At 41.0% G+C, this 15448-nt stretch overlaps 1 protein-coding gene across 2 annotated transcripts in view; it reads right to left on the bottom strand.

The window, feature by feature from the left end:
* cachd1 (cache domain containing 1) overlaps window positions 1-15067 on the bottom strand; it is a 303436-nt gene extending 288369 nt beyond the window's left edge. The window contains exon 1 of one of the 2 annotated variants that reach the window (XM_060919931.1): window positions 14881-15067. Coding sequence is in view for 1 of the 2 variants with exons in the window: in XM_060919930.1 (XP_060775913.1) it covers window positions 14539-14784 (246 nt within the window). In the remaining variant the exon portion in view is untranslated. Of the gene's footprint in view, window positions 1-14538 lie in introns of both variants that reach the window. The other variant, XM_060919930.1, reaches the window with a different exon arrangement.
* Window positions 15068-15448: the final 381 nt, after the last annotated feature.

Consider the following 15448-nt stretch of genomic DNA (forward strand, 5'->3'; position numbering starts at 1 on the left):
AAAAAAAAACCAAAAACAACGAATTGGAAATCAAAAACGGCTGAAACACAAAAGTCAAACAAGAGTCTCCGAGTTATTCAAGAAATGAGCGATGAAGTGCATTCAGAAAACGCAAACAGAAATTCAGTTTTGAAACCGCTAGCTGTTTTTTCTGCATGCGTGACTCAACTACGTTACAAATATGACATGACTGAAAGAAGCATCGCGCCTTGTTATAATGACCGTCTATTTTAATCTTCGAAATAAAAAAAGCCATATAATAAACTCCTTATTAACCTCGCTTGCTCGGTCTTTACAGGAAAATATCAGCCTACGGCTCGGTCCGTACTGTCAAGACCTTGGTCTGATATTTTTGTGTGCGGACCTCGCGCTCAGTTAATAAGTAATTAATAATGGTTCTCTCATGACTAAACATTCTGGTCACTCACTGAAGTGAACCACTAACCAAAACATACTGCAGTACTGCATATATTAATCCTTTCCTTGGTCTTTCCTGGATATCCAGGTACGAAATGTTCTTAACATGGCCTGGAGCAAAGGCTGAATCAATTACATCTGTTCAGATTACACACCGAACTGATGGTGTAAATTTCTACAAGGTTCCTATATGCGATATGTTTACGACCTCGTGTCTTCCTTCACTGTGTGTGTATGAACGTGCCGTTTCTAACTTTGGACTCAAATAACCCTGTTGAGTTACACTGCACAACAGCCTCATTAAAGACTCACTGATATATGGCAAATTTTATTTTCACATATATACAAATGATTTATAGTACTAAATAATACACACATTAAGCACTTACATGCAAGGTCAGATCAGTTCCAACAGATTATCGTTAAGGGTGTAGCGAGGAATCCTCGGCCCCTCAGCTAAACGAATATCACAGATGCCCCTTTTCCACCAAAGCAGTTCCAGGGCTGGTTCGGGGCCAGTGCTTAGTTTGGAACCGGGTTTTCTGTTTCCACTGACAAAGAACTGGCTCTGGGGCCAGAAAAACCGGTTCCAGGCTAGCACCAACTCTCTGCTGGGCCAGAGGAAAGAACCGCTTACGTCAGCGGGGTGGGGGGGGCGGAGTTGTTAAGACCAACAACAATAAAGGCCTCTGCATGCTCTTGCGACAAGGCTTTCGCAGATAGCTTTTCGCAGACAGTTGTAATTTATCGTTGAGCGGGGAGTAATAGGCGTGCGCGATGTTATTCACCGGCACAACGCAAGGGGGCGCGAAATCGCTAGGAGTAGTTGGTGGGTGTGGTTAGTGGAGTGTTTATCCTCTGGTTACTTATAATGACTAGAACTGGAGTCGTGTAGATGTACGTACTTCCTCACTTCCTCGATCAACCGCTCTTCATGCTGCTCCATCTTCGCTCGTGTTTTTAAAAATGGCGGTCGTGAAAACAAACCAAACCAGGAAAGTAGGGAAGCGGAAGTGCGTGTACAGCGGATGTAGAGTGGACCAATCAGAGCCCTCTTGTCTGCGACGCTGTCTGCGAGGCTTCTGCGGTGGTCACAATTTTTGGGAGGTGCGCGCAGAGCGTCTGCGAAGGTGGGGGGGGCTACGCAGACACTGTCTGCGACGCTATCTGCGAGGACTGGGTTGTCAGCATAAATTGGCCTTAAGACCGCGAAAGGTCGCCATTTTTAAGTGACGAGAAGCAGCAGCTGTACAAACGTGAAGTCATCCATTATTATTATTGTTGTTATTGCTGCTGCTGCTTCTTCCGTGTTGTTTTTGCTTCGATATTCGCGCCAAGGTTTATGCAAATGTAGTGACGTAACTGACGTATACAGCGACGTAATGACGTGGCACCGCGAGCGATGGAAAAGCAAACTGGTTCTCAGCTGGCTCGTAAGTTGAACGAGTTGTGAACCAGCACCAGCACTGGCCCCGAACCAGCCCTGGAACTGATTTGGTGGAAAAGGGGTAAGAGTCCCAAACCATCTTTTACCTCATTGTTTTTTGTATACATTAAATAAATTGCTGGAATTTTAGCCGACCTCTCTTACCTCACTAGTAATAGTTCTTCTTAACAATTTAAAGCCTTCATTTTTATTGCTTCAACATCGCTTACATGTTAAACTTCTACCTCTTTCCTTTCCTTTGACCTACATTACGTTACCGTTCATTGCATATAGCTTGTATTCACCGTCTCTGCACCTCATGTCTGTAGTTTGTCTAAATAGAGAAGTAGCCTGATAGTGTTTCGTTATACTGTCCAACGCTTGTTTTGGTCCAATGACAAAAATGTAACTGAATTTTACGAATCAATCTTTTTCTGGGCTTGGATTTCAAATCGAGTCTATACAGCACTATGCAGGTTCTCGAATGGCATTAAATAAATCGCAATACAAATATGAATTGATGAAATACAGTAAATGATTCACGATTATTCTCAGGCTGTGCAGTATTAATTTTTCCGAGTGGTAACTGTGTTGTTTAGACAGCACTAGTCGGCTGTCCATGGCTAGCGATGATGGCTGCTTCATTAGGGAATGCCTGGCCTCGTGAGCTCTCTCATACAATTCTCCTCTCCTAATGAAGCACCTTACACAGTAAGGTAAGACAGGGCTCGACATTAACGCTTGTCCGCTTGTCGGGGACAAGTGATACTTTATGTCGGACAAGTTCATCGTCTCAGTTACTTGTCCGATCGGATAAGTGCCAAAATACGCCGATATTCGGGTTACGTATCAAATTGATCAGATTATTCACATGATTTCCGAAGCATCTCACTCGAAGTATTGTTTTGATGAATCGCCGGATGTTTCTATTCGGAAAGAGCGATATGCGCATGCGCAATATTCCACTCGCGAAACCGGCCAATACCGCTTCGTGTATTTGAGCTGAAAAGTAAACGGTCGTTTATGATTGGTTTTAATCGTGTCATACACATGGATTTTGGCCCTTTTCCACTACCCTTTTTCAGCTCACTTCAGCCCGACACGGCTCGCGTTTCGACTACCTCAGAGCAGCACGACTCAGCTCGCTTCAGCCCTACTCAGCACCCAAAACTCGCACGGTTTTGGAGTGGGGCTGAAGCGAGCCAAACCGAGCCGAGTGGGGCTAGGGGCGTGAGCAGACACTCCTCTGTGCACTGATTGGTGAGGAGGAGTGTCCTCACATGCCCACACACGCCCCGCGAGCACGCTGGGATCTGTAAACACCGTAAACCCGGAAGAAGAAGAATTACGAATTACGAGAATTTCTGAAGCCTTATGTGCCTCGCCTCATCTATACGCTCTTGCCAGTATCTGTTGGCGTTGTCGGTGACAACAAGCCACAGCACCAAGACCAGCAACACTAACGACTCCATGTCCTCCATGTTTATTGTTTACTATCCGGGTCGTGAGACTACCGCTTAAAAGGTCACTGATGTCACTGTTTGCGCCGCCTAACGACATCACGTGACGTCCACCCACTTTCGCTAACTCCACCCAATGTGTCCACCCACTTCCAGCCAGCACGGTTCAGCGCGGTTGTAGTCGAAATGCAACTCCAACAGCCCCACTCAGCTCGACTCAGCCCGACTCAGCACGGCACGGCTCAGCCCGACTCAGCCGCGTTGGTAGTGGAAAAGCGGCATAAAAGAATTGAATAGGACAGAACAGGATAACTTAGGGTACACAGGGTTTTTGATTTGATCCTATTAGACAGCAGGAGGCGAAATAACATACAACAGTGGGAATGTGCGTGACTTCACCGTAGGCGGAAGTAACACAGCTCTAATGGCACAAAAAACAAAGATCTCAAATGAGAAAAAGCTGTTTGTACAATCAATCGCAAAACAGATTTAACAAGAAATCAGAGCTCTCTTTTTACAAACTGCACAAAGATAATCGAAAGAGAAGCAAATCAAGGTAGAAAATGTTTGTAAAAGTTTATATAGAAAAGGTGTTATTTTTAATAAAAGGAATATTTTGGTGGTTCATATTTTACTCTGACCTTTACAAATGTGGGTAAATTATTGTTGGTTATTAAGAAATTGAAACAAAAGCGTTTCGGGTTTTCCTTTTATTTAACAAAAGGAAGATTTAAGTTGCTAAAGAAAGGAAAATGTTTATTTTTTGGTGATAAATTTTAATGAAAAAAGTTTTCTTCTTCAAAACCAGTGTGGGAAAACTGAATCGTGAGCCCCATATCACGAATCGAATCAAATCATGAATTGGATGAATTGTTACAAGCCTAGCCGTTATGTTTTACCCGACGTAGTTTATGGGAGACAGGAAGCTCCGAGATATTCAACTTAACTGGAGGCTTAAGTAAGGAAACAACTGAATCCAGCATAAAGATGAAGAAGAAATGTTAGATTTATTAGAGAAAATATTATATGGATCATGGATAGGCTCAGAAAATATTTTCTTTGCTAAAGTAGTATGTGATTTGAACACTGTACAGCACTTCTGCCATGCTAGAATGTTCCTTCTCTATACAGAAAACTGTACTCATTAATACTGCATATAAAACCTGGTTTTTTTACGAATCAAATTCACGTTTAAATGAACGTCAAAGCCCTAAACTGAAACGCTCTGTACTCCCGAAGAGGAAAGCTGCATGTGTAATAAAGACACAACAGTTCAGAAGGTCACAGTGACAAAGTTAATGAACACTGCACAAATTCTCCATGGTCATTTAATCAAAGCTTATCAAGCTTTCGCTTCACGGCTCATGTTCTAAAGGACCGAGCGCTGTATCCGATACTCAGCCACTGGAACCAGGGTCATATTAAACAGGCTGCAGGGTGGTACAATGTGGAGCGGCATGCCACCCAGCGTTGACGGATGGGCGGATGTTGACTGGGTTGGTTCATTTGCATAGGAACGGTCTTAATGGATTCATTTCCACCAGAGAGGAAGAAAACCCGCTAGACGTCCTCCACGTCCAAACCTGAAAGGCACAATCACATGAGTGTCCCATGATTCATTGTTCCTTGGCATTCCTGCATGGGCTGGGTTAATAAACAGCCAGTCATGCACCACGGAGAGAAACTGAGATTATGTAAACAGGATTATGCTTCAATATGAAAGATGCAGAGCGTCTGTGGAGGAACATCGTTGTCTCATGGAGCGCAGAGCCCGCTGATCCACTAAACACTCAGCAAGCAATACAGCTGGATCTGGAGAATCCGAGCGGTGCTACGAGCTGCACTGCTACTGCTAAAGCTTACCTACACTGCAAAAAACTGCATTTGAGGAGAAAAGTACTTAACACTAGTGCTGCATGGACGGATATTTTTACTTGATAAGACATCTGAGAATAACTTGGTTGCAATCTAGAACCGAGTTTAATAATCGCAGAATTGGTGTCGTGTATTCTTCTAATAGCACTACGTTCAGACTGCAACCTGAAACAACCCATATCCGATTTGTTGTGAAATCCGATTTTTTTGTTAGGCCGTTCACATTACCAATTATATGAGACTTGTATGCGATCTCCAATATGAATGGAAAACGACCCAAAAGTGTCCCGCATGTGCAAATTGACACGTCAGGGCTCGAAATTAACTTTTTTTCTTTGTCCCCCCCAGTGGTCCCGAATTCTGTGTTGTATTGTCCCGAATGGAAGCAATAGTGTCCCCATTTTTTCCTCTCTGAAATAACCAGTGGTTAATATTATCATATGAAGTTACTATTATATTTGTAACTATGCAATTTTGAACCCTTTATATCATTTTTACAATAAGTCACAAGACACAAGCGACACATGTCCAATACATCATCTACTTCAAAATTACAGTTATTGCATTTTCAGTTTATTAAACTTTGGCGATCTCACTGTATGAATAGATACCTGTTTATTTAAAGGGGCCAACTAGCTCATTCAGAAAATGTTTCAACTCCCTACATCTGCAGTACACTTTAGTTGAAAATAAGACCCCTTTTATATTCATTTCATCTACTTATACCTTGAATATCTGTTGGCACTTATAAGGCCAACTTATCATTTTCACCATTACCGTTATCCATTTTTATGAACTTTCCGTTATCCATTACCGTTATCCATTTTTATGAACTTTCCGTTATCCATTTTTATCAACTTTCCGTTATCCATTACCGTTATCCATTTTTATCAACTTTCCGTTATCCATTTTTATCAACTTTCCGTTATCCATTTTTATGAACTTTCCGTTATCCATTTTTATGAACTTTCCGTTATCCATTTTATGAACTTTCGCTGCCGAAACTTGGGTGCAAATGTTAGCAACATCAGCATAGTGGCAGGTCCGAGCCTAGTTGTGCTGCTGACTGACTAAACTTTCTGAACTAGAAAGACACCAAGAAAACTCCCTTATTCTGTTGAACGGTATCTTCCGTCAATATCATCCACATCATTCCTGTTGTATTTTATAACGTGTCTAACAGTGTTCATTCAGTTCATTCAGTTGCTAGCGTTGCCTGCAGACCAGGCGATGACACTTTGGATCCTGAAGGTCCCGGAGACGTTATGTCTGGGCTTTCAGTTTCTTCCCCGCAGTCGGTCCGCTTCAACCACTTAAGCATTTTTGTTCTGGCAAGAGTCGGCGCAGCGTGTGCGGTAGCAATTCCATTCCAAGTCCATATAATGCGGACTCCGGCCGAAGATTCTAGAACAGAATGCGCTGCTCTGTAGCCTACGGATGCAGGTGCATCGAAAGTGTAGCTACTATGTATTTTTCGCTGTTAACGTTTTAAAATTAAAATTGACAAATTAGGTGAATGTCTACGTATGTGTTACGGCTTTGTAAATAATATTAATGTAGAACTTTTTTTCTAGATCTATTTTTTTCCATTGTCCCGGGATTGTCCCAGATATGATAATTTTGTGTCCCGATGACATTTTTTATGGTCCCCGGGACGTCGGGACACCGTTAGTTTCGAGCGCTGTGACACGTAATAAGCACATCTACGTAATACGTAAACAAAAAAAAAAAAGCGCACTCTTCATGTTTAATGATTTTTTGTTTGTTTGTTTGTTTAATTATCTGGTTAGTGTTAAAGTGTGAGGTCTCGTGTGTGTTTTTGTTTCTGAACTGAAATGAAAACGTGTAGCCTGGTAACGAGGGTTGACTCCTAAATGTCTCTCTAATTTCTATATAAGTGCACTACATGTTACTAGGAAGTAATGGATTTTTAAACTCTATATAGTGCACTCGAGCTTCAGTAGGCAGTCATTTGGGATACGGCCGCTGTATTACCAAACTCTTCATTCAGGCTTAAAAATTTGCACATATTTACTTCGTCATATTAATAAACTTTTTCTACATTTTTATAAATATTTATTTAGATTGTTTATAGCCAGCTGAATTCTGCAACTTCTCTCAGCGCTGGCTCAAGGTGCAGAAACACCAGTGCAGTTTGCTATAGAGATGAGGCGAGACCTGGCGATGTGGTTTTTGTGGCGGCGGCGGAACTCACACAATAATCTGATTAATGTGGGCAGCAGACTAATGAGACCGAAGGTGTCAAATTACTGGAAATTTCCAGAACAATCTTATAATCTTGTAATACAGGATGGTTTAAGTTATAAATCAGTTCTAGAAACTGTTTTATGTAATCAGGCTAACAGATCAACATCCAGGTCCCTACCAAATCCACCATTAGCTTGATCAATTCTATAAAAGTCTATTTAAATTCTGAAAACTGTACAAATGTTGTTGTTTTCCACCAAAGAGGCGGGATTAGCCAACGCAGAATAGTGACGTTTGTCTCTTGTTGATGACGTGTAGGTCGCATGAATGCGACCTGTCCGGTCAGACTGCAGTCGCATGTGAAAATAACAGATATGCATCGGATTTAGGACCACATATCCAAGCGGCCTGGGTCGCATGTGAAAAAATCGGATCTGTGTCGTTCAGATTGTCAATAACAAATCGGATATAGGTCGCATATGGGCAAAAAAATCAGATATGGGTCGTTTCAGGGTGCAGTCTGAATGTAGTCTAGGAAATGCTAGATTGTTTCGACTGTTTTCCAAGATATTTTCACTTGCGAAGGTATCATTTCCTGCAGTGTACACACAAAACAAGAAATATATGAGCCAAGGGAGTAGACATGGGCACGAACAAATTTAGCTTCACTGCACTGCAAATTTACTTTAACTCAAGATAAGGTGCTTCATTTATTTATTTATTTTTAAAAAAAATTCTGCTGAGCAAATACGAGGGCTCAAAAGTCAGCTTACAGAAAAGATCTTCAGTAAATCTCAAACGATGAATCAGATGCAATTTGAAGACGTGTATCAGAAATACCACACTATTTACTTAAATCTTAAATACTTATTTGGCTTGTAATCAGGCCAGATTTACAGCATTTAACTCGAATGTACCAAAGAACACGTTCAGGCGCACGCACGCACGCAAAAAAAAAAAAAAAAAAGACTGATATCGCAGATGCGCACGTTGCCGTGGAAGCGTCTTGAACATTAACATGCAGGGAATTTTCAACGCCACTTGCAGCCTCTTTAAGCCAGAGCTGTCATTCAGGTGTAGGAACTTGGCAATGCTACGGTGCAAGACTTGTTTTCATGGGCAGGGAAATATTTAAACTGGAAGCAGATCGTCCAGGCTTATGGGAATTGGTCGGGCTAAATACACAGCTCGATTTAAAATAAATGTTTGAAATTAGCATTTCGGGAGCTTTTTTTTTTTTTATCCCAACAGCTGCAGCGTTGATCTCAGATCAGATGTTAAAAAGAAGAGTGCCAGAAGAACAGATTTAAATCTTGCCTAAGTAAGCAAAGCATTTGTTTGAGCTGTTATCAATTATCGGGTGAATAGGAGAAAGGAGGAATGAGCGAGCAAGAGAGCGAGCGAGCACGTGCTTGTGTGCGTTTGTGTAAGAGAGAGAGAGCGAGAGCAAGAGAGAGAGAGAGAGAGAGAGAGAGAGAATTAACAACTAAGTGTGACAAAGGAGGAGCGATGGGAGTGGTGCAGGCCCCTCTGGGACGGTGATGTGGTCTCCAGCTTTTCACAGAGATGAAAGGCCATTTGGGACGGGGCCCCCCCACCGACCACCACCACTCTGTCCTTTCACAATGAAGTGTACGCTCCTCAAACACCATCACATCACACCGTCATAACAGTCTGCCATTTGTTTCGACACAATTTCTCAAAGAGCTGCGAGACGCATGCTTTTTATCAAAATAATCAGAGTTACAAATAGTTTTTCCAACAGCATAGCTCAAAAAAAAAAAACACTTTCTCTCTCTCTCTCTCACACACACGATCCTATTCTCACTCTTGTACAAAATCAATTGTTCTGTTCTTTCTACTATTCCATAGATATCAGTTCACCTATTCCTTTTTTCCAGGCTGAGGGTTTAAACCGTTTTATTGCATTGCATTCGTTCCGATTTTAGCACTTGGTTTAATTTATAAAACCATGACATCAGGATAAAGCCTAGGTCACAACCGGACGTATTATTTTTTTGGCCGTGCGATTTTTGGCATTTTTGGCATTTTTTGGCTGCGTTTTTTTGGTTCGTGGAGAAAGACGCATGTTGGCCGTAAGTTTGTCTTGCAACCTGAAAAAAACTTAAAGTGCCATTCCACCATTGGATGTATTCTTTGGCATAAAATACAATATATTTTATGACAACATGACTAGACAGAGAAATCTTTTAGCTTCAAAATGATATATCAAACATAATTTTTTGACAACGACAAGTATATTCATTTTGCGACCAAAGTCACCTACCCTTTTAATTTCCGAGCGTGATGTCATCGGCAGGTTCCCCTTCTTGTGTACCACGTGTCGGTCTATTTTTAGACCAGGAAACCCCCAAAGTGAGAGAGTCATTTCTCCTCGAATATGGGGGCCAAAAAAATTGCGAAAAATTTTGAGTTAATCTTTCAGTTAGCTAGATTTATTGGTATTAGCTAGATTTATTGGTATTATTTTTATCGCGTTCTATCCGCCATTGCTGATAATATGTGCCACGTCACACGGTACACAAGAAGGGGAACCTGCCGATGACATCACACGCGGAAATTAAAAGGGTAGGTGACTTTGGTCGCAAAATTAATATACTTGTCGTTGTCAAAAAATGATGTTTGATATATCATTTTGAAGCTAAATGATTTCTCTGTCTAGTCATGTTGTCATAAAATATATTGTATTTTATGCCAAAGAATACATCCAATGGTGGAATGGCACTTTAAGCGCCCATAGAGTTTGTTTGACATGACAAAGAACCTCTGCGGCCAGTCTACGGCTCGAAAATCAGCACGTCACACGCGCGCCCTCCGTGCGTTTCACGCGCGGCCTCCGTGCGTTTCACGCGCGCCCTCCGTGCGTTTCTTGCGTTTTTTGCACGTAGACCGGCCGTAGGAGCACGTACGGCCGGTTGTGACCGAGGCATAAAAGACAGTTCTGCATGACGCAATGATTTCTCCCCCCCCGCCCGGTAATTTAAAATCAATGCTTCTCAAAATAAGGTTCCTGAAAGCTAACCAAGGGGGTCATTCATTCATTTTATCCATCATCACAGTGATGGAAAACACAACCCACCATTACCAGAGTGATATTTATATACAGACTTCTTATCGTTATTAACCTTTTTGAATTGAACCTCAATACCACAAAAACACGTCGGCTGATAAATGTTTCCTTCCATCTCAAGGATAGAAGGGAAAAATAAATAAACTATTGCACACAAAGGTTGGGTAATATGATGATACATCATCAGTATCGCTATCTGCATAATTTGGTGTTACAATTTTGTACTAATCCTAAAAATTGTAAAATGTTAACTTTTTACAGACTTCCCCAACTTCATTTCTGTGTTGTTGTTTTTTTTTCATTGGCAGTTAGAAATCATTTATAACAGTATAAATCCTTTTAAATAATTTTCAAGTTATTTTTTTGTTGCCATTCTGTACAGCCTGTTTTTCAGGCGTTTTGTGAGCAAACCTATAAATCGTGATCCAATCACATACTTCTTTATTGTAAAAATGCCTTCAAGAATCATGATGTTTTGACCCGTCACCCCCCATTGCACAAATTTACATAATATTCATGACATAATTCAGTAGTGAGAAGGTCTGTGTAATGGATTTTACATTTAAATCAGGTTCCCGGCTGCAAAAACCTTTGAGAAGTCTTGGTTTAAATGAAGAATAAATGTTTACGCTGCACTACAGGCTAAAAACATACACATGTGGGCTCTGAAATAATATGAAGAATAAAAAGCACAACAAAACGTCACACACCGACTGATGAATCTTTCTCTGATTAATTGAGGGATGTGATAAAGTGGAGCAAATTTTAAAAATGACAGCAACAAAAAAAAAACTCCAAAGCAACATTCAAAACAGCAGTAAGAGATCACACCTTGAACCTCAATAATATCATAAATATACATAATTTCTCTCGTGGTTAATTGAATCATAAAAATGCTAGGGCTGAGCTTTTCTAAGAATTTTTTAAAAATCTGTTTCAGGTCTCTGTATGGAAGCCCGTTTCTGCCACTTGGGGGGGGGGGAGTCACAGAGGAGGTCATAATAATGAGCACATCTCAAAATTATGACTTACTGTCTCATAATGATGGCGTATCTCATAACTATGTCTTACTGTCTCATGATGACTGTCTCGTAATGATGACATCTCATAATTGACTTCTAGTCTCAAACGTGAAGTCTCTCAATTAACTTATTGTCTCAGTGAGGACACATCTCAAAATTATGACTTATTGTCTCATAAATATGACCTAATGAGACAATAGGTCAATTATGAGAAGTCATTATTATGACAATAAGTCGTAATTATGAGATACATCATGTTTGAGACATGATGAGGACGTCTCTCAATTATGAATTATTTTCTCAACCATGATGTCTCTCATATTATGACTTATTGTCATAATAATGACTTCTCATAATTGACCTACTGTCTCAAACATGCCGTCTCTCAAAATTAACTTACTGTCTCATAATGAGGACGTCTCATAATTATGACTGTTTCAAAAATCATGACGTCTCTCATAATTATGACTTACTGTCTCAAAAATCATAACGTCTCATAATTACAATTTACTGTCTCAAAAATCATGAGGTCTCATAATGATGACTTACTGTCTCAAAAATCATGACATCTTATAATTATAACTTACTGTCTCAATGAGGACGTCTCTCAATCATGGCGTCTCATAATTACGACTTCCTGTCTCATAATGAGGACGTCTCATAATTACGACTTCCTGTCTCATAATTACGACTTCCTGTCTCATAATGAGGACGTCTCTCATAACTGACTTTGTCTCAAACATGATGCATCTCATAAGTATGACTTATTGTCTCATAATAATGACTTCTCATAATTGACCTATTGTCTCAAACATGCCGTCTCTCAAAATTAACTTATTGTCTCATAATGAGGACTTACTGTCTCAAAAATCATGACATCTCAATTACGACTTACTGTCTCAAAATGAGGACCTCTCTCATAACTAGCTGTCTCAAATATCATGTATATCGTAATTACGACTTATCATAATAATGACTTCTCATAACTGACCTACTGTCTCAAACATTTCATCTCTCATAATTACGACTTACTGTCTCAAAAATCATGACGTCTCATAATTGATCTACTGTCTCAAACATGCCCTCTCTCAAAATTAACTGTCTCTCATAATTATGACTTACTGTCTTATAATGAAGACGTCTCTCATAATTATGACTTACTGTCTCATAATGAGGACCTCATAATTGCCTTTTTATCTCAAACATGCCGTATCTCATAATGACGACATCTCTCATAATTATGACTTACTGTCTCATAATGAGGACGTCTCTCATAATTATGACTTACTGTCTCATAATGAGGATATCTGTCATAATTACAACTTACTGTCTCAAAAATCATGACGTCTCATAATTATAACTTACTGTCTCATAATAACGACTTCTCATAATTGACCTACTGTCTCAAACATGCCATCTCTCAAAATTAACTTACTATCTTATAACGAGGACATCTCTCATAATTATGACTTACTGTCTCATAACAAGGACGTCTCATAATTATGACTTACTGTCTCAAAAATCATGACGTCTCATAATTGACCTACTGTTTCAAACATGCCATCTCTCAAAATTAACTTATTGTCTCATAACGTGGACGTCTCTCATAATTACAACTTACTGTCTCAAAAATCATGAGGTCTCTCATAATTATGACTTACTGTCTCATAATTGACCTACTGTCTCAAACATGCCATCTCTCAAAATTAACTTACTGTCTCATAACGAGGACGTCTCTCACAATTACGACTTACTGTCTCAAAAATCATGAGGTCTCTCATAATTATGACTTACTGTCTCAAAATTAACTTACTGTCTCATAACAAGGACATCTCTCATAATTATGACTTACTGTCTCATAACGAGGACGTCTCATAATTATGACTTACTGTCTCAAAAATCATGGCGTCTCAATTATGACTTACTGTCTCATAATGAGGACATCTCATAATTATGACTTACTGTCTCATAACGAGGATGTCTCATAATTACGACTTACTGTCTCAAAAATCATGACGTCTCATAATTGACCTACTGTCTCAAACATGCCATCTCTCAAAATTAACTTACTGTCTCATAACGAGGACATCTCTCATAATTACGACTTACTGTCTCAAAAATTATGGTGTCTCATAATTATGACTTACTGTCTCATAATTGGCCTACTGTCTCAAACATGCCCTCTCTCAAAATTAACTTACTGTCTCATAACGAAGACATCTCTCATAATTATGACTTACTGTCTCAAAAATCATGGTGTCTCATAATTATGACTTACTGTCTCAAAAATCATGGTGTCTCATAATTATGACTTACTGTCTCAAAAATCATGGTGTCTCATAATTATGACTTACTGTCTCATAACGAGGACATCTCTCATAATTACGACTTACTGTCTCAAAAATCATGGTGTCTCATAATTATGACTTACTGTCTCATAATTGGCCTACTGTCTCAAACATGCCCTCTCTCAAAATTAACTTACTGTCTCATAACGAAGACATCTCTCATAATTATGACTTACTGTCTCAAAAATCATGGTGTCTCATAATTATGACTTACTGTCTCAAAAATCATGGTGTCTCATAATTATGACTTACTGTCTCATAACAAGGACATCTCTCATAATTATGACTTACTGTCTCAAAAATCATGACGTCTCATAATTGACCTACTGTCTCAAACACGCCATCTCGTCTCATAACGAGGACATCTCTCATAATTACGACTTACTGTCTCAAAAATCATGGTGTCTCATAATTATGACTTACTGTCTCATAATTGGCCTACTGTCTCAAACATGCCCTCTCTCAAAACTAACTTTTTGACGTCATGAAGTTATTTCAGAACAACAACTTGAAGGAGAACCCAAGTCATAATTATGAGATGCTAAGTCAGAAATGAGAAACTCGTATTTACGAGATAGTACATTAAGAGAGAATTCTCACGAGCTATGAACACATTATGATTATTATTCCACATCCCTGCGTGCGCAGGCAGGCAGCAGTGAGTGCAGGGCAGTGAGGAGCGCCGGGTTACCTGCATGCTGAACACCCCCAGCTCCTGCGCGGACAGCTTCCGCATCTGCACCGCCAGCACTTGCGCTTCCTCGAGAATAGAAAAGTCGCTTTCTGCAGCGCAAAGTCCGCACAGGAGTCCCAGCACGGCGACGAGCCAACAGCGAACAGCCTTCAGCCCGCTCCCGGGGAGCTGCGGAGGAGGAGAGCAGCGCGAGCAGGCAGGGGGGAGCGCAGCGCCGAGCCGCCAGCGTCTCCTCGCCATCATGGCCCGGATCAGTTTAATAGGAAGCAGTCGGTGGTGGAGGCGCTCCTGGGAGAGAGAGAGAGAGAGAGAGAGAGGGGGGAAAACTTCACTCGTTACCTTTTAACTTTGTCGCCGAAGGTCGGTGAAGTTGCACTTTCCCACTGAGCCCAAAGCGGAAAGCCATAGCTCAGGGAACCGAGTTTAATCTCGCAAACCGGGTTTAAACAACCGACCGCGCGCCGAGTTTCTTTAGCGTCACCCGCGCGCCGCTTCCAGAAAACTCTGCGTAAAGCGCGAGCATCACAATAGGAGAGCAGAGCAGCGGCGCTCAGGAAAACCCGCACTGGATCATCATGTGGAGTGGAGTGGAGTGGAGTGGAGTGGAGTAGAGCCCTGCACTCCCGCGGGAGTATGGAATCAATTTTGTGCCAAAATCTCTCATCTCATCTCATCTCATTATCTCTAGCCGCTTTATCCTGTTCTACAGGGTCGCAGGCAAGCTGGAGCCTATCCCAGCTGACTACGGGCGAAAGGCGGGGTACACCCTGGACAAGTCGCCAGGTCATCACAGGGCTGACACTTACAGTATGCCGCTTTTCCACTACCAACGCGGCTGAGTCGAGCTGAGCGGGGCTGTTGGAGTTGCATTTCGACTACAACCGCGCTGAACCGTGCTGGCTGGAAG

The sequence above is a fragment of the Neoarius graeffei genome, chromosome 4, assembly GCF_027579695.1.
Source record: "Neoarius graeffei isolate fNeoGra1 chromosome 4, fNeoGra1.pri, whole genome shotgun sequence".
Classification (NCBI taxonomy): domain Eukaryota; kingdom Metazoa; phylum Chordata; class Actinopteri; order Siluriformes; family Ariidae; genus Neoarius; species Neoarius graeffei.